Source organism: Somniosus microcephalus, chromosome 18 (genome assembly GCF_052327205.1).
Source record: "Somniosus microcephalus isolate GS21.2 chromosome 18, FLI_Smic_1.0, whole genome shotgun sequence".
In the NCBI taxonomy this organism is placed as follows: domain Eukaryota; kingdom Metazoa; phylum Chordata; class Chondrichthyes; order Squaliformes; family Somniosidae; genus Somniosus; species Somniosus microcephalus.
In genome coordinates this window covers 70,357,730-70,382,913 of record NC_141004.1, presented here as the reverse complement: position 1 = coordinate 70,382,913, position 25,184 = coordinate 70,357,730, and the positions used below count along the sequence as shown (strand labels likewise).

General features: G+C 50.1%; 1 protein-coding gene across 3 annotated transcripts in view; it reads left to right on the top strand.

The window, feature by feature from the left end:
- The window catches only part of LOC147105365 (methyltransferase-like protein 27), a 158,789-nt gene that overhangs the window by 28,973 nt on the left and 104,632 nt on the right, over nucleotides 1-25,184 (top strand). For 2 of the 3 annotated variants that reach the window (XM_086011656.1, XM_086011658.1), the window contains exons 2-3: nucleotides 13,987-14,107; nucleotides 21,235-21,363. In XM_086011656.1, coding sequence (XP_085867782.1) covers nucleotides 13,987-14,107; nucleotides 21,235-21,363 — 250 coding nt within the window. Of the gene's footprint in view, nucleotides 1-8,889; nucleotides 8,995-13,986; nucleotides 14,108-21,234; nucleotides 21,364-25,184 lie in introns of those variants that run through there. The other variant, XM_086011657.1, reaches the window with a different exon arrangement.

The following is a 25,184-nucleotide window of genomic DNA, read 5'->3' as shown; positions in this document are numbered from 1 at the left end:
ACAACTATAAAATTCAGTTTTCTTAAAAAGTTCATTATAGGCAGGGTCACAAATGTCTCCAAGAGAAAGCTATCAATTTACTATTCTTAACTACACTTTCCTGACTTTTACTAGAAAGTTTGGAAAATTCTCAATTGGTGGTGTAATTCTCCTGTTTCTATCTCACACCCTCAACCACTTCCTCTCTCCATTTTACATATCCAATTAATTACCATTCATATCTCATTCATGAGCCCTGGAGGAACTTTACTGTCCAGTACAATATTTAAGATTGAAAACATAGATCAAACATTCTCACTTGGTCCAAGTTATTAACATTTTTTATTTATCATTATTTTAGAGGATCTTTTATTTTCCCAAAAGTAACCCAATATATAGGGGTCAATTTTACCTGAGGTGTGGGGATTTGTCGGGTTCTCCGAATTATGGGGTCGATTTTAGTTCAGGCGCGGGGAATTGGCGGGTTCCCCGAATTTAGTGATTCCGACACAATTGTAAATGGGTCTATGAGATTGATGCAATTTTAACACAATTGGCAAATTGATTTCCAGCGTGTGGGAAGCCTTGGCAATTGAGTATTTCCAGTCAGAAAGTTGCAGAATATGATGTCATCATTGCTGCTGCTTTTAAGGTCCACAGCAAGCCTTGCTTCCTCTGCAGGCTTCCAACCTTCAACAGTAAGATGACACAGGAGCCTGCAGGAGGAACGGCCAGCAGGAGGGCCAGATCTGCGCCCAAATTTGATGAGGCTTCACTACAGGCATTATTGGATGGTGCTAGGGCCCACAGGGAGGTCCTCTTCCCTTCTTCAGGGAGGAAGAGGCCTCCCAGCCAGACCAAGGCTGTGTGGCTAGAGGTGGCAGGTCAAGTCAACTCCTTGGGGCTAACACGAAGAATGTGGTTGCAGTGCAGGAAAAGATTCCATGACCATCTTCGCACTGGAATAGTAAGTACTGTATGATGTTTCCATCACCCTCAATCTGATCCCCATTGCCTTTCCTCACCAGCACTCAGCTTTAGCAATCTCTTCCTGCACATCCCACTAGACACTCACATCCATGCACCCTTACCATTCCCTGTCTCTCTATGCTCACATTCACAGAACTATACCATCATGCAGCCCTCACACTCCCTCTCACTCTGATGCTTTGAACACAACTGACAACACACAGTGAGGGCCCTTGGTATTGCAACCTCACTCCATCTTTGTCTCCTTCTAAGTATCTATGCTATGCAATCTCTGCATTCACTCCTTCATTCTCACTCAGCCTCCACTTGTCTCCCTCATTGCAGGAAAAGAGAGCTCACAACAGGAGAGAGCGAGCCAGGACAGGAGGAGGGCCGCCCTCATTAGCCCAGCTCACCCCCTGGGAGGAAGCCGTCCTGGAGATTGTCGGTGCTGACAGAGATGCGGAAGTTGGGGAAGGACAGACAGGGGCATCCCCGCAAGCTGGTGACAGAATAGTTTTCCATCTCTCTCATTGGCATTGCATGAGTCGCTGATAATGATTCTGAAGCGACATCATATGGACTTATGATCATCTGCAAAATGCAATGTGCATGTAACTTTGGCATCACATCTCTAACTTTTTCCTTGACTCCCCCACAGGACCATCGAGAGCCCCAGTGTGCAGGAGGAAGAGCCTGAGATGCCAGACTCCTCAGAGGAATCTGCAACCTCTGAGGGCGCAGCGTCAGCAGAAATAAGCGCACCCAGCAGCAGCGCAGGCACTCACACCTCGGTGGGACCTTCGGGACATAGAGTAGAGTTGTCACCTGGTGTATCACAGCTCACAAGTGAGCATCAGCAGATTGTGCAGCCAGGGACAGCAGTGGAGAGTCCTCGTCGGAGGGCGCAGGAATCTGCCAGCTCGGCTCAGCTGCATGTCGACCCTCTGCCTCTGGGTACATCCGTAAGATCAATGGTGATGGAACTCCATGCACAGATGCAGGAGTCTCTGGCAGGTTTTGTCTCCAGGGTCGCTGCGAGTGTGGAGCGAATGGAGGAGTCCATAGCGAACATGAGCAGAGCCTTTGTGGAGTCATTGGCGCATGAACGCATCAACACGGAAAGGATGGCTACCTACGTGGAAATGATTGCTACCTCCATGGTAAGGCTGGCTACCGTAGAGGAGAGGATGGCTACAGTAGAGGAAAGGAGGGCTACGGTAGAGGAGAGGAGGGCTATGGCCATGGAGGAGGTTAGTCGCCAGGGTATGGAAAACATGGTGAGTGTTCAGAATAGAATGACATCTCTTGAGGAGCGATGGGCATCTATTGAACAGAGAAACCAGACCTTCATGGAAGTCCTTCTGAGTAGGACTGCCATTGCAGATACGGGTCCCCATGGCCCCCCTGATGTGCAGCAAGCTGCTCTCAAGCCACTTGCAGGCACTGAGGGGGACCTGTTCCATGAGAGGGAGGTTGGTGGCAGACCTCAAGGAAGTGGGGGCTCCTCTCCAAGTGCTCACACTTCCATGCCACTGCAGAGCCCTCGGTCAGAGCCCCGCCGGAGTCCACACCCAACGGAGATAGAGGTCTCAACCCCTGCACAGCCGCAGGAGCAGCAGACTGCTGACAAGCCCTCACAGGCTCGCCACTCCAGAGGACGCCCGCCAAAGGTGTCGAGACAGGAGCAGCAGGAAAGTGAGCAAGGGGCCTCCACATCTGCTGAAGCCACAGGGGAACAACTACGTAGGAGCACGCGTAAGAGGAAAATAAAGCACAAATAGTCACAAGGGTAGTCACTTGGGTGAAATGTGTATTTTGTAAAAATGCCATCAGTTGTTTGTTTTGCATAAAAATTCTGATGGCAACTGCTGCAGTTCTGGCGCGTGTCATTTTGTGAATGGGGCTTTCACATTGAGGGCTTAGGATTACTTGCAGTTGTCAAGATGTTGGTCAAATAGCTTGGAATCCACAGGGTTTGGCCATTGTCGATGCTCAGGTAAGTAGCTGCAAGGCAAAAGAGTTTGATTTACCAGGTTAAGCAAATCTGGCCAGGATGAGTGCGTTCCTTGTATCCCGGGCAGCAATGTTCTCGCGTAATGCTGCCGCTGGTTGATGGGCCTCTGCAGGATGCTCGTTCTCGCCCTCCTCCTCCTCCTCCTCCTCCTCCTCATCATCATCATCATCATCTGAGGAGGGTATGTGAGGAGCCACTTGGTCCTCAGGAATCTGCAAGCCACGACGCTGTGCCATGTTGTGAAGTACACAGCAAACCACGATGATTCTGGAGACCCTGGCTGCTGAGTACCGTAGGGCTCCACCTGATCTATCCAGGCATCTGAAGCGCATCTTCAGCAAGCCGATGGTTTGCTCGATTATGGATCTAGTGGAAATGTGGCTGGAGTTGTAGCGCTCCTCAGCTTCATTGGTTGGTCTCCTCAACGGCGTCAGTAGCCAAGTCCTCAGGGGATAGCCCTTGTCTCCAAGCAGCCATCTGTGAAGTTGGTCTGGTGGACTGAATAGCGGAGGCACACTAGACTGGCGCAGTATGAAGGAGTCATGGCAACTGCCTGGGTACTTGGCAGAAACATGCAAAATCTCCTTCTTGTGGTCACACACCAGCTGAACATTAAGGGAGTGGAAGCCCTTGCGGTTGACAAAAATACCTGGATTGCGATGGGGTGCCCTAAGGGCCACGTGTGCAGTCAATGACGCCCTGTGCCCTTGGAAAGTCTGCCAGATGAGCTAATCCAACTGCTCGCGCCATCATATTTGCACGATAACTGGTGAAATGGATGTGATTGTGCGCGAGGGCAAAGAGGGCATCGGTTACCTGCATGATGCAAGTTTGTGCGGCTGACTGGGAGATGCCGCTGATGTCTGCTGCTGATCCCTGGAATGAGCCTGAGGCAAAAAAGTTGAGTGCGGTGGTGACTTTGATGGCCACTGGTAAGGAATGTCCACCTGGTCCTCTGGGCAGCAGGTCTTGCTGTATCATTGCGCAGATGTCAGTCATTACCTGTCGCGAACGTCGGAGCCGCCTTTGGCACTGCTGCTCAGTCATGTTGAGGTAGCTGACCCTGTGTCTGTAGACCCTGTTTGGGGGGTATCTCCTGCGCCGACGGGCTTCCAGGCACTGGCCCCTTCTGGCCTGTGCAGCTTCAGGTGGGTGAGCAGCAGCCTGGCGCTCCTGCTGCTGCTGCTGTTGCTGGTGCTGCTGTTGTTCCTGGTTCTGCTGCTGCCGCGCCTGGTGCTGGAGGTCCTCTAATGCCAAGAAGGGAAGGAAAAAAAGCCTCCCATGCTTCTGGTAGATGCCTCAGTTGAGGAAGCGCTGAGTGAGGGTGGCAAGAGGGGTTTCACAGGAGGTCACACTGGAGAAGTGTGTGAGGCTCCAACCTTCCACAGGTGTGGCTAGGCCTGGTAAAAGTTGCCCCAGGCCTGAGACAACAAAGTCCTGCCACCTGCAAATGATGACTGATCAAATCTCCTCTTTAATGGTTTCACAGATGTGATCCCCACCAGGCGTGTTTTACGTGGGAAAAGGGTTGAACAGGCAAGGGCCTGTTAAAATGGGATTATAAAGGCCAATTAGTGCTATTTAAGGGCCCTAAAGATCAGTCTCACCTGTTGCAGGCGGGACTGATTCGGGACCATCAGACATGCCTGGGTTAAAATGGCTAGGTGTCGGGAACCAGGTGGGGGGGTTCCCGACCCCCAGGTTTTGCGATTTTAACACCACACACACCTCAAAGCCTGCCTGACGGCTGAGTTAAAATTGAGCCCATACTGTCTGAGTCCATTTTGTTATTTCAAAATTATCCCAAAATCTAAACAGCAGTATTGTTGAACTGACAGGCTTTCTCAATGTTCAATTTCATTTCTATCAATTTATCTTATCAATTCCAATTTCAGAAACAAGTGATTCCCAGGCTAGGTGGTTTACACAGTGTTTTAACATTAGAGACAGAAGTGCTGCAATTAGTTTACAAGCTAACTTCCATATAACAAAAGAAAGAAGAGAATCCATTGTGACTCTGCTTAAGAGCCCAAGGGGTTAATTTATCAAATCATAATTTTCCTTCTGTCACTCTGGGGAAATATTAACTTAAAATTAAGAAACTTAAATTTAATAATGTCCAATATCTTTAAATTTCCTACTAAAGTTGTTGCTTGGTGAACTTAAACAGCTGTCAGTGGAAAGGGTTAACTCCTTTGCAGGTTTTTAAGAACATTGTCAGGCTCTTCACGTAAATTTAAAAAAACTTTCCCGATCAAAAAAGACAGTTGTGTTTTCAACCTTTAACTACACAAGAACAGAACAGATCAAACAGAACAAATTAGCATATGCTTGCAGAAAACAGTAAATTACATCATATTTCTAATTGTCCTTTCTTCAGATGCCTTTCCAAAAAACTGTAAAAACATTGAACACAACTGGAGAAAAATTTCACCATAGCTACCGCAACTCCAAGGTTAAATCTTAGACTGAAACTTAATCTTTTGTTGAACAAACCTTTTGTTTTTCTCCTCAGTTTTTACACGCCAACTTAACTTAAATTGTAGTTCAAAGTTTTTTTCCAATTCTGGGTGCACAATCTTATTCACACATTCTTAAAACTTCCAAAATCGAAGACAAGACAAAAGGGTTAAACGCTTTTAACACAGACACGTGGGTGGAGCTAAAACACACATAACAAACACGTTTTAAAGACAAACTTTCAGCAAAAAGAAATACTGTAACTTCTTAAACATTCATAGTCAGGAAAACTTTCATACTTTAACACACACTTTCACACAAACTGAAATTCCAGCATTTTTTAAGGTTCCTTTCACTCAGCAAATCTTGTGTTTTATTTGTCTCGGCACAGATGTCAATAACTTCCATGTCGGTAAAACTTTAGGTTTCTCTCTTTTTTTCATCTTTTTAAATCAGCGTCTCAGCAGCTTTTCCTGGCTTTCCAAATCCCTGTTTTTTCCCTTCATTTGCTGAGTTTTCAGATTGGTTAGCCTGCAAATTAGATCTTTTTCCTTCTCTATGTCTCCCTCTCTCTCCTGCACTTTATGTTTAACCACCTGGCTATGTTTCTCTCTTAACTCGTCGTGTTTTTTCTGATTCACATATTCCGGAATAAAGTTTATCACTTCTTCAAAGGGGACTCGGTCTCCTTTGATTAAACATTCCATCAATAATACCTGTACTTCCTCCGCACAGGCGCCTCTGTCTAACTTGCTCTTATATGCATTAACAAAACTTTTACTAGCCATTTGGTGATTTTCCTAACAGACCTCTAACATCAATAACTATCGGCGCGCAATTCACGGGCACTCCCCACTCCCCATGGGGTTTATCTCTTCTCAAGAGCAGCAGCTGATCAGGAAGCTACTTTCGAGGTGCGATCTATTACACAATACCAGCCGTTTTGTCTTGTCCCATCTGGGGTGCCAATTTGTAAGATCATAATGATCTCTGAGTTCTTGGACAAGACACCAATAGGCAGCAGCCAGTATGTTTGAGCAATAGATCAAGATTTATTAAGCTTACAGCGTAATATACTTAATATTAGGTGATAGTTTTAATGAGTAGCTCACAGCCCTCGGTCTCTGGAACCTCTCGGACACAGATGACGTCGTCTTAAGTCTGTTCCTTTGTTCTCACAGTAAGTCTGTGTAAAGTTGTTTTTCAAATATTGAGGTTTTAACCCTTTTCTTATCAAAAGTTGGCTTGGCCAGTGTCCATATATGGTCTTTAACAAAATCACCTTTTTTAATTGGTTCTAATGGTCAAAACACCATTGTCACTCAGACTAAGGGTAGCATCTTGGTCACTCCTTTTTCAATAGTTTTCCACAACCCTATCCTGCTGTCTTGTTATCTTGTTTATAGTTTTTCACCCCATTGGAATTTACCATAGCTCTTTCATTTCCTGCCTCCCTGGTACAAGGCCTTTACACCAAGGGCCCATATCAGCGCTGTTTCACTAGTCTTGAGGTAGCCAGATTATCTCACTTTAATCTACCAGATAAATACCTTAATTTCCATGATCTCTCTCATTTTATATCCTTATACTAATAATCCTTTAAATATTGTTGCCATTAGTTTTGTTAAGCGAATTCTAATTTCTACTTAGCATCATAATTTTGTTTTAGCAATTTAACCTTCACTCGCAGCCTGTGGCTGTTTGTTATCAAAACTTAGCCCAAACTGTTTTTGACTGTCCTTCGCAGCTGCATTTTGAATAAATCTTAGCTTTCTAGTTACCCAGGAGTAATTATGGGTAATATTATTTGGTCAATGGCTACACTTGAATTTATATGTATATGATTCTCATCTACTAAATATCTCTAAATATCAGCCTTTCGTACAGCACCTAATTGTTGTTATGATCTGGATTGCACTGACTGAAGGGACGGTGGCAGCAAATTCAATAGCAACTTTCAAATGGAATTGGATAAATACTTTAAAAAGGAAACCATTGCAGGGCTATGGGGAAAGAGCAGGGGAGTGGGACTAATTGGGGAGCTCTTTCAAAGAGCCGGCACAGGCACGATGGGCCAAATGGCCTCCATTTGTTCATAAGATTCTAAAATTCAATGAATAGAACTGTGCAATCTGAAGAGGTTTTACAGTGGGAATGTCTTCAGAACCCTGAACCCACACGATTGCAAACATCACTCAGTCCCCATGGACAGAAGGTGCTGGAAATCTTTTTTAAGCATGAGAGGCTGTGGAAACTTATAGCATGGGCGTATAATTGGCAAAATACTTCACTGTCGATCTGTGGAAGAGGGTGCATTTGTGGTAGGAGAATTAAGGAGGTCACATACTCATTGGAAAGAGCCTAATTGGGGTAGAGAAGCAGAGGGATCTGGGGGTGCAGACACACAAGTCACTAAAGGTAGTGCTGCAGATTAACAAGGCCGTAAAATAGCAAACCAAGCACTGAGGTTCATTTCTAAAGGGGTAGAACTGAAAAGCAGAGAGGATATGTTAAACTTGTATAGAACCTTGGTTAGACCACACTTAGTGTACTGTATAGTGTTCTGGTCTCCATATTATATAAAAGATATAGAGACACTGGAGAAGGAGCAAAAAGGATTTAAATGGATGATACCAGAACTATGTTAGAGCAGTACTTTTGAGGCGATCGGCTAATTTGCCCCATTTTACTCTGTTTTGGCTCAAATTCACCCCAAAATGGGCCGATTCAAAGGAAAATCATAGGAACCAAAGTAGGCCATTAAGTCTCTTCAGCCTGTTCAAAAATCCAGCCCGAGTCAGCTGTGGTAACACTTTCACCTCTGAGTCAGAAGGCTGTGGGTTTAAGGCCCAATCCAGGACCTGGGCCCATAATCTAGGCTGACACTTTAGTGCAGCGATGAGCGAGTGCTACATTGTCGCAGGTGCCTTCTTTCAGGTAAGATGTTAAAAGATCCCTTGCCACTTGCTCCCAGTCCTGAGGGTTTTGTTGCAGTCCCCCTTGGGCTGCAGCATAACATGGAGATGGAGCAGAGGCAGCAAAGGGGACAAGCTGCTCACAGAGGGAGGAGGAGGAGGAGGAGGAAGAGGAGGAAGGAGAAGGGGAGGAAGCGGAAGAGGAGGAAGCGGAGCTGTGGCAGCGAAAGCTCCGGAATCAATTAGGATTCCACATCTGTATTGGTGGGTGTCAGACAATTGGCTGAGAACAGGCTGGCCAGTAATGGCCGAGATAACCATTGAAAATCTCACAGCCACAGCCGAGCAAACCCAACCGCGGCACTTACAGAGTTAATAGTGTAGTTAAACAACGAGCCATAGCTTCAAACAAGTGTGACACTGTCTGATCCTATTTCATTCCTGATATTAGCCTGAAGTGGGGTTTGTCAGTTGTACTGAAAACGGCTTTGAATGCCATTGGAAGCTGCTTCCACCTGTTTTACTTGTGATTTGAATCAGCCAATAGCTAACAATCCATTCTGTGAAAGTGAGGGTTGATAATCAGAGTCAAGCACAACTATTTCCCTGAACCTGACCCCCAGCTGGCACTGCTGCAGAACCTGAAACTCTCAGGTAAGGTTTAACTTTTCTCTTGTGTTCTGTCTCTCAGGCCATAAAAAAGCAAACCAAGCACTGGGGTTCATTTCTAAAGGGATAGAATTGAAAAGCAGCGAAGTTTTGTTAAACTTGTATAGAACCTTGGTTAGACCAAACTTAGGCCGCGAATTTAATTGGCCTCAGTGGGCGGGATTGGAGGCGGGTCTGTTGTGAAAATCGGAAAAATTGGGGGCAGGCTGCGAACCAGCCTCCATCCCACCTCCATCCCACCTCCATCCCACCTCCATCCAGCCCCATCCCACCTCCATCGCGCCTCCATCCCGCCTCCATCCCACCTCCATCCAGCCCCATCCCACCTCCATCGCACCTCCATCCCGCCTCCATCCCACCTCCATCCCACCTCCATCCAGCCCCATCCCACCTCCATCCCACCTCCATCCAGCCCCATCCCACCTCCATCCCGCCTCCATCCAGCCCCATCCCGCCTCCATCCAGCCCCATCCCACCTCCATCCCGCCTCCATCCAGCCTCCATCCAGCCCCATCCCACCTCCATCCCACCTCCATCCAGCCCCAACCCGCCTCCATCCAGCCCCATCCCACCTCCATCCCGCCTCCATCCAGCCTCCATCCAGCCTCCATCCCACCTCCATCCCGCCTCCATCCAGCCTCCATCCAGCCCCATCCCACCTCCATCCCACCTCCATCCAGCCACCATCCCGCCTCCATCCCGCCTCCATCCCACCTCCATTCAGCCCCATCCCGCCTCCATCCAGCCTCCATCCAGCCTCCATCCCACCTCCATCCAGCCTCCATCCCACCTCCATCCAGCCTCCATCCCACCTCCATCCTACCTCCATCCCGCCTCCATCCCACCTCCATCCCACCTCCATCCCACCTCCATCCCACCTCCATCCAGCCTCCATCCCGCCTCCATCCCACCATCCCGCCTCCATCCCACCTCCATCCCACCTCCATCCCGCCTCCATCCCACCTCCATCCCACCTCCATCCCACCTCCATCCAGCCTCCATCCCACCTCCATCCCACCATCCCGCCTCCATCCCACCTCCATCCCGCCTCCATCCTGCCTCCATCCCACCTCCATCCCACCTCCATCCCACCTCCATCCAGCCTCCATCCCACCTCCATCCCACCATCCCGCCTCCATCCCACTTCCATCCCGCCTCCATCCCGCCTCCATCCCACCTCCACCCAGCCACCACCCCGCCTCCATCCAGCCTCCATCCAGCCTCCATCCAGCCTCCATCCCGCCTCCATCCCGCCTCCATCCCGCCTCCATCCCACCTCCATCCCACCTCCATCCAGCCACCATCCCGCCTCCATCCCGCCTCCATCCCGCCTCCATCCCGCCTCCATCCCACCTCCATCCCACCTCCATCCAGCCACCATCCCGCCTCCATCCCACCTCCATCCCACCTCCATCCCGCCTCCATCCTGCCTCCATCCCACCTCCATCCCACCTCCATCCAGCCACCATCCCGCCTCCATCCCACCTCCATCCCGCCTCCATCCCACCTCCATCCCGCCTCCATCCCACCTCCATCCCACCTCCATCCAGCCACCATCCTGCCTCCATCCCACCTCCATCCCGCCTCCATCCCACCTCCATCCCGCCTCCATCCTGCCTCCATCCCACCTCCATCCCACCTCCATCCAGCCACCATCCTGCCTCCATCCCACCTCCATCCCACCTCCATCCCACCTCCATCCAGCCTCCATCCCGCCTCCATCCCACCTCCATCCAGCCTCCATCCCGCCTCCATCCCACCTCCATCCCGCCTCCATCCAGCCCCCATCCCACCTCCATCCCACCTCCATCCCACCTCCATCCCGCCTCCATCCCACCTCCATCCCACCTCCATCCCACCTCCATCCAGCCTCCATCCCACCTCCATCCCACCATCCCGCCTCCATCCCACCTCCATCCCGCCTCCATCCCGCCTCCATCCAGCCCCCATCCCACCTCCATCTCGCCTCCATCTCGCCTCCATCCCGCCTCCATCCCGCCTCCATCCCGCCTCCATCCCGCCTCCATCGCGCCTCCATCCCGCCTCCACGCGACTTTGGCAAGTGTCAGGTCAGCCGCTCCCGAACTGACCCGACACTAAACGGCGGGAGAGGCAGTTAAGGCAGTTAACTGCCTGGATAATCCTATTTTAAAGGCCTGCTCTGATTTTGGAGATTTTTCACCATGCTGCCCACCTTCATAAAAACACACCAGCTGAATCGAGCCGGGTTGAGCGAGGACCTGAATTGTTGGCAGCTGCTCGAACAGCTTTAAAGCGGTCCTGCAAACTCTCATTCTTTCACATGCCGCAACTTAGTGCTTTGAGGTTTGGGAGACATTTTGCAGCTCAACTAATCCTATGAGTGTTGAGGCCGAAATCCATCTGTTGTGTGATCTCTTTGGAAGACCCTCTGGCCACTATGTCTGAGCGCACACAACCTCCATTCCTTGACTGAGATATATACCAGCGGTATCGGAACAGTCACATCTGTTGAGGCATCAGAATCGTGTTTTGAGAAAGCCGATGGTTTGCTCCTGGTCATCAGAGTCGGAGGAACAGCAGCCACAGCAGCAGCGCAACCAGGCACAGCAGCAGCACCAACAACAGGAGCGCCAACCTTCTCCTCAGCCGCCTGATGATGCACAGGCCAGAGGGCATCAGCGCAGGGCTGCACCTCACCGCAGGAGAAACCCCAACACAGGGTTTACAGACAGAGGATGAGCTTCCTCAATATGAGTGAGTAGCAGTGCCAAAGGAGGCTGAGACTTCTGCGAGAGGCAGTCGCTGACATCTGCACAATGCTGCACCAACACCTGGAACCCAGAGGAGCGGGTGGACACTCCTTACCAGTGGCTGTCAAAGTCACCACCGCACGCAACCTCTTTGCTTCGGGCTCCTTCCAGGGATCAGCAGCAGACATCAGCGGCATCTCCCAGTCGGCCGCACACACTTGCATCATGCAGGTTACCGATGCCCTCTTTGCAAAGGCGCACAATTACATCCACTTCTCTACGGATGAAGCAAGTTTAACCACGCGTGTGGTTGGCTTTGCAAATATGGCAGGCTTGCCAAAGGTGCAGGGCGTCGTAGACTGCACACATGTGGCCATTAGGGCACATCATCACAACCCAGCTGTATTTGTCAACCGCAAGGGATTCCACTCCCTTAATGTCCAGCTGGTGTGTAACCACAGGAAGATCATCATGCATGTTTGCGCAAAGTACCCTGCCAGTTGCCATGACTCCTTCATCCTGTGGCAGTCTACTGTGCCTCAGCTCTTCAAACCACCAAAGCAACTTTCCGGATGACTACTTGGCGACAAGGGCTATCCCCTGAAAAAGTGGCTCATGACACCAATGAGGAGGCCATCAAACAACGCTGAGGAGCGGTACAATGTGAGCCACTTTTCCACCAAAAGCATCATCGAGCAAACCATCGGCTTTCTCAAAATGCAATTCCGATGCCAGGGAAGCATGGCTTAGCGCTGCCTGAGGAATAAGTGGCTCAGCGCAGAGTTTCCTCGGAAGAAGAGGAAGAGGACGAGGAGATTGAGGAGGATGAGGAGGAGGAGGACAAGGAGGATGAGGAGGAGGAGGCATGCCTTGTGGGGCCGGATGTGGCCAATGCAGCAGCACTCGAGCACATTGCTGGCCATCACGCTAGGGATGCACTCATCCATGCCAGTTTCACGTAAGATTACGCTTCAAACGCAGGTGGCTAGCATATGGCTATGAATGTGTGGACGACCTTCTTAAAACGCCATAAATCATCTCTCCAATAGGTGCTTTGCTATCACTCTCAGCATCATCATTACAAATGCAAGTCGCTCTGAGCCCTAAATATTCTACTTCCATTTCCCAGAACACATAGGCCAGAACTTTAACTGTTTGCCATCACTTTTGTTTAATAAAATCACAAAAGGATGACAATGGCAAATATACAACAGAACAAAACACCCAAGTGACTACCCTTGTGATTATTTGTGTGTTAGCTTCCTCTTACGCGTGCTTCTACGTGTTGCTTCCCCTGTCGGTTCAGCAGATGTAGAGGCACCTTGCTCACTTTGATGCTGCGCCTGCTTAGATGCATTTGACAGATGTCCTCTGGGTTTGGGAGCCTGTGGGGCTCCTCCACAGTCTGCTCTTCCTGTGGCTGTGCAGGGGCTGAGACAGCCATCTCAGTTGGGTGAGGAATCGGGGTCTCTGACCGAGGGCTCCGCAGTGGCATGGTCGTGTGAGCACTTGGAGAGGAGCAATTTTGTTCTTTCTTTAAAATTTTCAATTTTTTAATAAACAATGGTGGTTGAAATTATTTTTCGCAAAGCATTTTGAGTGATTTGAATGGTTCATTGGAAAACTGTGACAGGAACAGGGAAATTCCTTCTTCAAATATTTACACAAGCAGTTTCAATTATAAGCGTTGACTTAAAAGTGTTAAAAAAAATCACGGCAACAGGAAATAAGGCTTGAGGAGGAATTTCTTCTCTCAGAGGATCGTAAATGTGTGGAATTCTCTGCCCCAGAGAGCCGTGGAGGCTGGGTCATTAAATACATTTAAGGTGGAGATAGACAGATTTTTGCAAGATAAGGGAGTGAAGGTTTATGGGGAGCAGGTGGGGAAGTGGCTTTGAGCCCAAGATCAGCCATGATCTTATTGAATGGCGGAGCAGGCTCGAGGGGCCAAGTGGCCTATTCCTGCTCCTATTTCTTATGTTCTTATGTTGTGGACAGGAGGTGTGTGGCTATGCAGCTTTTTAATTTAGTGCAGCACCTAACCCATAATTTATTGTATGTAAATAGCACAATGCTGTGCTGCACAGTGAAAGGCCCAGGCAGGTCTGTAACTAACTGAATGTTAGAGACATTTCCTGAGTGATTCGAATGTAAGGAGTGTGATATAAATACAAGCTTTGTTACTCTCACCAATTCTTTTCTACTTTGATCAGCTGTTACTAACTGGTGATCTTTCCTCCCACAGAATGACAGATGCTGGTAAAGATGCAGATGCTTCCATCCAGAACATTCTTACTGTGTACAGCATCTGGAGTCCTGAGGAAAAAGTGACCTTTTATAACACTTGGGCAGAGAGATATGAGAAGGTGACATATTCACCTTTCATTGATCGTTCCACTCAGTTTGTAATGTTCACTCATTCATGTTTTTTACGTTTATAAACTCCCCCGCTCCTCACATCCTTTTCACTGACACTGTACAAATGATCATTCCTACATTCAAAGTACCACCCAGCTATCTATTTATTTTCTGTCAATGAGCCTAGAAATGTGTGAGTGTAGGAATGTTGGAATGTATGGTTGCCGTTGCCATTCAACCAATCACAGACCAGCAACCAAACACTCCGCTAAATCATCTAGCTGAAGAGAATCGTTGAATAACAGAATCATAGAATCATTCAGCACAGAAGGAGGCGATTCAGCCCATCGTGCCTGTGCCGGCTCTTTCAAAGACCGATGGCACGGTGGCATAGTGGTTAGCATTGTTGCCTCACAGCACCAGGGACCCGGGTTCAAATCTGGCCTCGGGTGACTGTCTGTGTGGAGTTTGCACATTCTCCCCGTGTTTGCGTGGGTTTCCTCCGGGTGCTCTGGTTTCCTCCCACAGTCCAAAGATGTGCGGGATAGGTTGATTGGCCATGATAAAAATTGGCCCTTAGTGTTAGAGGGGATTAAATACGTGGGGTTACGGGGATAGGGCTTGGGTGGGATGGCTGTCGGTGTAGGGACTGGGTGCTAGGGTTTGGATGATCAGCCATGATCTCGTTGAATGGCGGAGCAGGCTCGAATGGCCTACTCCTGCTCCTATCTTCTATGTTTCTATGTTTCTAATTAGTCCCACTCCCCTGCTCTTTCCCCCTAGCCCTGCAAATTTCTCTTTCAAGCATATATCCACGCCAGTAAATCCTGACGGACTCACAAGTGGATTGCTTACTAACAGCTGCAGCTCCACCACTAAAAAGGAGTTTTCAGCAATCATCATTTGCAGGTGGCAGAACTTTGTTGTCTCAGGTCTGGGGGAACTTTTAGCAGGCATACTCATTGTTGTGGAAGTTTGGAGCCTGACACCCACCTCCAGTGTGACCTCCTGGGAAACCCCTCTCCTCACCTTGACTGAGCACTTCCTCAACTGAGGCATATACCAGAAGCATAGGAACCATTTATTTCCTTTCCTCCCGGACATCAGATTCAGACGAAGACCAGCCGCGGCAACAGCAGCAGCAACAACAGGAGTGCCAACATGCTGCTCACCCACCTGAGGCTACACAGGCCAGAAGGCACCAGCGCAGGGAAGCACATCGGCGCAGGAGATACCCACAAAACAGGGTTTACAGACAGAAGATGAGCTATCTCAACATGACTGAGCAGCAGTGCTAAAGGAGGTTCAGACTTTCACGAGAGGTAGTGTGTGACATCTGCGCAATGCTGCAACAAGACCTGGAGCCCAGAGGACCAGGTGGGCAACCCTTACCAGTGGCCGTCAAATTCTCCACCGCACTCAACTTTTTTGCTTCAGGCTCATTCCAGGGATCAGCAGCAGACATCAGCAGCATCTCCCAGGTGGCCGCACACACTTGCATTTCACAGGTAACCAATGCCCTTTTTGCCATCGCGCACAATTACATCAACTTCTCCAAGGATCAAGCAAGTGTAACCACGCGTGCAGTTGGATTTGCTAATCTGGCAGGCTTTCCAAGGGTGCAGGGCGTCGTTGACTGCACACATGTGGCCCTTACGGCACCCCATCACAATCCAGGTATTTATGTCAACCGCAAGGGTTTCCACTCCCTCAACGTGCAGCTGGTGTGTGACCACAAGAAGGAGATTTTGCATGTTTGCGCCAAGTACCCTGGCAGTTGCCATGACTCCTTCATCCTGCGACAGTCTAGTGTGCCTCCGCTTTTCAGACCGCCAGACCAACTTTTTGGATGGCTAGTTGGAGACAAGGGCTATCCCCTGAAGATGTGGCTAATGACGCCGTTGAGGAGCCCATCCAACGAAGCTGCGGAGCGCTACAACTCCAGCCCCATTTCCACCAGATCCATAATCGAGCAAACCATTGGCTTGCTGAAGATACGATTCAGATGCCTTGATAGGTCAGATGGAGCCCTGCAGCACTCAGCAGCCAGGGTCTCCAGAATCGTCGTGGTCTGCTGTGCACTTCACAACATATCACAGCATCGTGGCTTGCAGCTGCCTGAGGTACAAGTGGCTCATCGCATAGCCTCCTCAGATGGAGGAGGAGAGCGACAACAAACAGCTTGCAGAGGCGCATCAACCAGCGCCAGCAGCACACGAGCACATTGCTGCCCGGGATGCAAGGGATGAACTCATCTTGGCCAGATTTGCTTAGCCTGCACTATCAAACACTTTTGCCTCACACCTTCTTACCAAAGCATCGACAATGGCCAAGAACCTACGGATTCCTATCATTCTGACCACCATACTGACAATAGCAAGTCGTCCTAGGCCCTCAATGTGGAAGTCCCATTTGCGAAATGACACAGGCCACAACTTCAACAGTTTGCCATCAAGTTCTTTTATCACAAAGTCACGGATGGCTTTTCAAAAATAAACACAACAGAACATCCAAGTGACTACCCTTGTGACTACTTGTGCTTTATCTTCCTCTTACGCATGCTCCTACATGGTGCTTCCCCTGTGGCTTCAGTAGATGTGGAGGCCCCTTGCTCACTTTCTTGCTGCTCCTACCTCGACACCTTTGGCGGGTGTCCTCTGCGGTTGCGAGTCTGTGAGGGCTCGGCAACAGTCTGCTGCTCCTGCGGCTGTGCTGGGGCTGAGATGCCGTTCTCAGTTGGGTGAGGACTCTGGTGGGGCTCTGACCAAGGGCTCTGCAGTGGCATGGTCATGTGAGCACTTGGAGAGGAGCCCCCACTTCCTTGTTCTCTGCCACCAACATCTCTCTCATGGGTCAGCCCCACTTCAGAGCTAGCAAGTGGCTTGACAGCACCTTGCTGCACTTCAGGGGACCCGTTTCTGCACTGGAAGTCCTACTCTAGAGGACTTCCATGAAGGTCTGGTTTCCCTGCTCAATAGCTGACCATCGCTCCTCAAGAGATGTCAGCCTATTCTGAACAATGACCGTGTTTTCAAGACCCTGGCAACTAAGCTCCTCCATGGCCATAGCCATCCTCTCCTCTACCGTAGCCATCCTCTCCTCTACCGTAGCCAGCCTTACCACGGAGGTAGCCATCCTTTCCACGGAGGTAGAATGATACCTGGGCTCCAAGGGTTAAATTACAAGGAGAGATTACACAACTAGGATTGTAATCGCTGGAATTTAGAAGATTAAGGGGTGATTTGATCGAAGTTTACAAGATATTAAGGGGAACTAATAGGGTAGATAGACAGAAACTATTTCCGCAAGTTAGGGACTCTAGAACTAGGAGACATAGTCTAAAAATTAGAGCCAGACCTTTCAGGAGTGAAGTTAGGAAACACTAAAAAACACTAAATACAAAATGACACACAAAGGGTGGTAAAAGTTGGGAACTCTCTTTTGCAAGCAGCAGTTGATGCTGAGTCAATTGTTAATTTTAAATATTAGATTGATTAATTTCTGTTAACCAAAGGTATGAAGGGATATGGGCAAAGGTGGGTAGATGGAGTTAGGTCACAGATCAGCCATGATTTCATTGAATGGTGGAACAGGCTCGAGGGGCTGAATGGCCTCCTCCTGCTCCTATGTTCCTGTGTAACAGCAACAACTTACATTTATAATGCGCCTTTAAAGTAGGAAAATGTTCCTAGGTGTATCACAGAAGGGTAATCAGAGAAAAATCAAACCGAGCCAAAGAAAGAGATATAAGGAGGAGTGACTAAAAGCTTGAGCAAAGAAGAGGATTTTAAGGTGGGTCTTAAAGGAGGAGAGGAAGGTGGAGAGGCTTAGAGAGGTAATTCCAGAGCTCAGAGCATAGGTGGCTGAAGGCAAGGCCGCCAATGGTGGAGTGACGGGATTTGAACCCAAGGATAAGAATTTAAAACTTGAGACGTTGGGGGAGCTGGGAGTCAATGCAGGTCTGCAAGCACAGGGGTGCTGGGTGAGCACGACTCGGTGTGGGACACACTAGGAGCAGCAATCTTTTGGATGTAATAATGTTTACAGGACATGAAGGATAAGAGGCCGGCCAGGAGAGCATTGGAATAGCCGAGCCTGGAGGGGACAGAGGCAGGGTTGAAGATTTCGTCAGCAAATGGACCGAGGCAGGGGATGAGGCGGGCAAAGTGAGCAAGGCGGAATGAGGTGGTCTTTATTGCGCAGAAGATTTGGGTTTGTAAACTCAGCTCAGGGTGAAATAGAACATTGAGGTTTACAATTGAACTGGGGAGGAAATTGGGTCGCGCCCCCTTTGGGGCGCTAACTTCACCGGGGCGCTACTTTTAGCACCTTGAAAAAGTTAGCGCCCCCACGCCCGAAATTGAACGGTAGCACCCCTAGCAGGAGGCGGGGCGCTACTGGAAGCGCTCCCACTCCCTCTTGGGGCGCTCCCATTCAATATCGCGGCGCTACGTGCAACAAGAGGAGTGCCAGGCTGACCGATCGTGGCCGGCACCCTGCAAGAGGAGGCAAAAGGGGGCAGGAGCTGGCAGGCAGCCCAAAAAAAATGGCGGCCCGGCACCTGCCCTTTAATTTGCGCCGCCGCGGCCGCAAACAAGGCACCCTGACCCTGTCGGACATAACGTCCGGCGGTAGGTCGGAGGTGCGAGCGAATTTTGCAGCCGGGGTACGAGCGAGGCGTTGCGCACGGTGATGATGTCATCGCCAGAGGCGCAGTGCCACGGGGCGCTACCGGCTACCGCCACCACTAACCTCCCGCTGAATTTGGCAGGAGGTGTTAGTGGCGCCGCGCCCGGGCGCTAGGTGCTTTGCACCCCATTAGTGCCTCCTTGGGGTGGCAATGGGAGGTGCAAAGCAACCCAATTTTTCCCCCCTGGATGTTTTACGTGCACCTGTGGAACCTGATCCCATGTCTGCAGATGATTTCAGCAAGGGGCAGTATATAGAGAACGGAAAGGATTGGTTAATGATAGATCCTCGGGGGACTCCAAGGATAACGGTGTGTGAGTGAAAAGAAAATGCACTGCTGGAGATGCTCTGGCTATGGTTGGATAGGTCAGAGTGGAACCAAGCGAGGACAGTCCCACTGAGCTGAAGAACAGAGGAGAGGCATTGGACAAGGAGGATGTGGTCAACCCTGTCAAAGGCTGCAGAGACTTCGATAAGGACAAGGAGGAAAAACACTCCATGGTCGTAGTCAGAAAGGATATCATTTGTGTTTCAGTGCAAGGAGAAATTACAATGGGGAATAAGGAAATGGCAGAGAAATTAAACAAATATTTTGTGTCTGTCTTCACGGAAGAAGACGCAAACATCCTTCCAGAAAGAGTGGAGAACCAAGGCTCTAGCGAGAATGAGGAACTGAAAGAAATTAATATTAGTTTAAAGTAGTAATGGAGAAATTAATGGGACTGAAGGCCCCTGGAGCTGATGGCCTGCATCCTAGGGTTTTAAAAGAGGTGGCTATAGAGATCGTGGGTGCATCAGCAACGCCCCGCCAAATTTCTCGGGAGGCGCTGCCCCCGCCCGGGCAATAAGCCCTTTGCACCACTCTAGCACCCCCTGGAGGCGCTAACGGCAGGTGCACAGGAACCGAATTTCGCAGCCAATGTCTTCTATAAACAGTGGGGAAAAATCCACCCGCAAAGCAACTAGCGTCTGGGCGCGGCGCTGCTAACGCCTCCTGCAAAATTCAACGGGAGGTTAGCGGCAGCGCCCTGCTCGCACCCGGGCCGCGATCTTCGGTAGCGTCCCCTGACTTACCGCTGGACGCTCTGTCCGACAGGGTCAAAGGGCCTACCTGCGGCCGGGGCGGCGCTAATTAAAGGGAAGGTGCCGGGCAGCCATTTTTGTTGCTGGCCACCTGCCAGCACCTGCCCGCTTTGCCGTCTCCGGCCTTCTGTGAAGCCCCCCCGCGGAGTGCCGGCTGCGCTCCGTGAGCCCGGCACTTCTCTTGAGTGCCGGGCTCTTGTGCCGGCACTCCGATCCCTGGTTACCCAGCTGGGCCCCGGGTCGCGCTGCGCAAGGCCCCTCCCTTTTAATAAGGGGAGGAAGGCCTGCAGTACCGCGGCACGTAGTGCTGCGATATTCCACTTCCCTCTTGGGGCGTTACCGGTGAATTTTGGGCGCGGGGGCGCTAAAAGTAGCGCCCCAAAGAAGTAAGCGCCCCAAAGGGGGAGTGACCAAATTTTTCCCCCTTGTGAAAAGCTAGTCAGCTTACTGGGTGCACCTGGAAAAGTATTTAGCAGAATGCTGCAGAGGAGAATGAAAAGTTACAGGGAAGTGGTACTGCATGAAAAACAAATGTGTTTTAGACCAGGAAGAAGTACAATGGATCAACTGTTTGTGATGAGACAGATTTCAGAGAAATTTATAGAACACAACATCCATTGTTACAGGCCTTTGACAGTGTACAGTGAGACGGGATATGACAGGCCTTGAGGATCTATTCTTGAGAAATGTGTCCAACTGACAGATAACATTTCATGAACCAGTCCCTGAGGGCTGTTGGAGTGGATAGGAAACTGACAGAATGGTTTAGATCAAGAGTTGGGGTGAGACAAGCGGGGGAATTTTAACATGGGGGAGCAGGTGGGATTGGCTGCAAGTGGGGGGTTAAATGGCCAAAAATTGGAAGCATATCAGGAAGCCGCCTCCAACCCACCGACTTCCGATTTTTACTCAGGCGGGACAAGGGCTGGGCAGCCAACTCACTCCCAGGAGGCGAGTTGGCATTTTAAATATGTCAAAGAGACTGGAAGCCTCCGATTTAACCTGCTTTGCAGGTTTTACTGTGGCCGGACAGATTTCCCAGGCCTTGTTAATCCTGGCAGCTGCAGCGAGGCATAGACAGCCTCAGGGAGCACTCCATGTGGGCCAGGAGTGGGAGTGCATCCTCCTGGCCCCCCAAGCTCCCCCATCTTCAGACACCCTTCCCCCCAGGATCAGAGCCCCCTCCCGGGATCAGAGCCCCCTCCCCCTCCCGGGATCAGACCTACCTGGAAAAATTCTCTACCCGGTCCCACAATATACCTGATAATGTTCAAAGTACACACTGAGAACAGCTGTGCCCTTTACTATTGGGCACCACTGCGAAGGGAATGAAATTAATGAAGCCAATATTTCTTTCCCTCAGGATGTTGCATTGATAAATTATCGTGCTCACATCTTTGCTGCTGAGACGCTGGATCCTGTGTTTCCTAACGAGCGAGAGCGTACGCTGGTCCTTGATGTTTGCTGTGGAACAGGAACGGTTGCTGAAGAGGTACCAAACTGAACACCAATCAAACACAAGGTTATATGTTGCTGGTTAGGTCACATGAAGACCTGACACTAGGCTGCCTGTGTTCAGGGCAACTCAGTTTTGCTCAGGAGGCCTGAAACAGACGCTAGGCCCCTTATTTGCATTATGCAAAGGCCCCAATGCCTGTTTTAGGCATGGGCCCTTGACATTTATTTTTTTACCTGCATCAATACTGTTAGATCCGTGGTTCAGTGGATAAATAATCACACGGATGCTGTTCATTAACAAATAACAGGTCTTTACTGGAGGAGGGTAATCTCTAGACTGGGGTACAGGGGCATGCGCACAGCTTATATACCGGTGTGGTCACTGCCAGTACTACAGTATACAGGAGCTGTAAAAAGTAGTTCTGACTTAAAGGCACATACACTACAAATACGGCACACTTTGGCTCGTAATGACTGTGCGCTCCCTGCCCACCATATTGGAAGCTTAGGTGCTTGTTTAGCATCTGAAAAGGCATTCACGGAGCCGTGACATTTCATGGCCAAAGTTTCCTACACCGTTCCAGCATGGAAGTGTGCTGGAAACTGCAAGGTAATTCACCCCCATGATTCTATGCCATCTTTGAACCCTTTCCCAGCCATATTACCTTTCCACTCCCTTTCCAATAAACACTGTCCAGACTGAGCAGAAGTCAAGTCATCAATCTTTACCAGGGGTCACAGTCTCAGGAAAGGCGGTCAGCCAGTTAGGACTGAGATGAGGAGAAATTTCTTCACTCAGAGGGTTGTGAACCTTCTAACCCAGAGGGCTGTGGATGCTCAATCGTTGAGTATATTCAAGACTGAGATCGATAGATTTTTGGGCACTAAGGGAAAAAAGGGATATGGCAACAGGGCGGGAAAATTGAGTTGTTTTAGAAGGTCAGCCATGATCTTATTGAATAGCGGAGCAGGCTCAAGGGGCTGTATGGCGGAGAAGGCTCGAGGGGCTGTATAGCCTACCCCTGCTCCTATTTCATATGTACTTATGTTTATTGACTCGTATGGAGGCCATTTTGCCAGCCCTGGAGAGGCGGGTTTGGAGGCGGGACTGCCAGGAAAATGGCAGAATCTGGGGGCGGGTGCCCATCCCGCCCCAACCCGCCTCCCTGCCCTACTCCCAGGAGGCGGGTACCCGACCCGCGCCGGGTCCCGTCTCCTCGAGGGGGGAAGGGGATTAATGCCAATTAACTGCCTGTTAACAGGTAGTTAACAGGCAGTTTTTTGGCTAATCCCTATTTTGAGCCCTGAAGTGTGGGCTTCCCGACGGCTCCGAACCTCGCCAGGGTCAGTGAGGCGGGCCGTCGGTCTGCGGGGGTCTGAGGGGCTGAGATGTCCGGTGTGCAGGTGAATGATGGGTGCATGTGTGCAGAGGTATATGTGTGAGGTGTGCGTAAAGTGTTTTAATAAGTTTTACTTACCTTTACTTTCTCCTGCAGGCTTCCTCCCTTCAGGTCTCGGGAGTCCCTCAGCTCACCGGCACAGAAAGCAGAATGGCCGCTGAACTGTCAAAAGCTGCAGCCTTCTGCTTTCTGCTCAGGAGAGATCTCTAACTCAGCCTGAGTGACAGGACTGAACTTAGAGGACAGATTGTCAGTGTTTGACAGCTTCACAGAGCTGTCAAACGATGATATTTCATCTGTCAAAAGCTCTCGACAGATGAAACATCACTCGCTGACGTCACCTGTAACCGGCTTTCCCTTCATTTGCCTGCTGAGTCTGCTGGGCGGGCTTAACAAGGTCAATCAAGGGAAAATAGTGTGGGTTGGCCACAAGTTGATGGAGGCGGGACTAAAACCTGACAAGTGGGAGTCCCCCCTCCAAAAGCTCCCCATTGAGAAAATTCAGCTCATATTCCCAGCAATTGTATGCTCTGAATCTTATGCCTGTGCTTCATAGTGCATAATCTAAGGCTATGTCTGCATATTCCTGTAGATGGAGGTTGCTCTTCAGTGTTGTGGCTCTGTGGGGATAGTGATAGCCTTGAACCTCTGGGTGAAGGGTCACAGGAATGGTCCTACAATAGCTGGAGAACATGCCTAAAAACAGTGGCTGCAACAAACATCTGCTGGTTCTCCAGCAGTTCACCAACTCCTCGAGGGTTCTCGATAATGTTGGAGGAGTTTACAGAGGAGTTTCCCTGCTGTCTGCCACAGGGAAAGTCATCGCAAAAATCCTCCTCAATTGCCTTCTCCCAGTGGCCGAAGAGCTCCTCCCAGAGTTGCAATGCGGATTCCGCCCACTAAGGGGCACAATGGACATGATCTTCACCGCACGTCAATTACAAGAGAAATGCAGGGAACAGCACCAACCGCTGTACATGGCCTTCTTTGATCTCACAAAGGCCTTCGACACTGTCAACCATGAGGGATTATGGCGTGTCCTCCTCAAATTCGGCTGCCCTCAAAAGTTTGTCACCATCCTCCGCCTGCATCACGACGACATGCAAGCCGTGATCCTGACCAACGGTTCCACCACAGACCCAATTCACGTACGAACCGGGGTCATGTAAGGCTGTGTCATCGCACCAACGCTCTTCTCGATCTTCCTTGCTGCAATGCTCCATCTCACCCTCAGTAAGCTCCCCACTGGAGTGGAGCTAATTTACAGAACAAACGGGAAACTGTTCAACCTCCGTCGCCTCCAGTCCAGATCCAAGGTCGTCCCATCCTCTGTCCTAGAATTACAGTATGCAGACGACGATTGCGTCTGCGCTCACTCGGAGGTCAAACTCCAAAGCATTGTCAACACCTTCACCGAAGCTTACGAGAGCATGGACCGTACATTAAACATCCGTAAGACAAAGGTCCTCCACCAACCTGCCTCCGCCACACAGTACTGCCCCCCAATTATCAAAATCCACGACGAGGCCTTGGACAACGTGAACCAATTTCCATACCTTGGGAGCCTACTGTCAACAAGGGCAGACGTCGACGACGAAGTCCAACACCGCCTTCAGTGTGCCAGTGCAGCCTTCGGTCGCCTGAGGAAGAGAGTATTTGAAGACCAGGACCTCAAACCAGGCACTAAGCTCATGGTCCACAGAGCAGCAGTGATACCCGCCCTGCTGTACGCCTCAGAGACATGGACCATGTACAGCAGGCACCTTAAAGCACTGGAGAGGTACCACCAACGCTGCCTCCGCAAGATCCTGCAAATCCATTGGCAGGGTAGGCGCACCAACATCAGTGTTCTTGCTCAGGCCAACATCCCCAGCATCGAAGCTTTGACCACGTTTGATCAGCTCCGATGGACGGGTCCGCATGCCCGATATGAGACTCCCAAAACAAGCGCTCTACTCGGAGCTCCGACATGGCAAGAGAGCCCCAGGTGGGCAGAGGAAGCGCTTCAAGGACACCCTCAAAGCCTCCTTGAAAAAGTGTAACATCCCCACCGATACCTGGGAATCCCTGGCCCAAGACCGCACAAAGTGGAGGAGAAGCATCCGGGAAGGTGCCGAATGTGGTGTATGTAACCTGTTCCACCTTAAGAGAACTTAAGCCTGGTCCACCTTAAGAAAGGTACTACTTTCTTTGGCTGCTGTATACGTGACCACACCGGTATATAAGCACAGTGTAATAATATTGTATTCAGTATAGTCCGACCTCCAACCAGTAAAGACCTCTTGTGGTCTGTGTAGTAATTCTCACTATAACACACAGACTTAACAGTGGCGACGAGTCCGATTCTTACCCTGCTGCAGTAATTTCCACGGCGACTTCGTCCACAGACAGGACGTCGAAGAGAGGTTTCCACCCTCAGCACCTACGGGAAGACACGTTGAGCGGCAGGCATCGA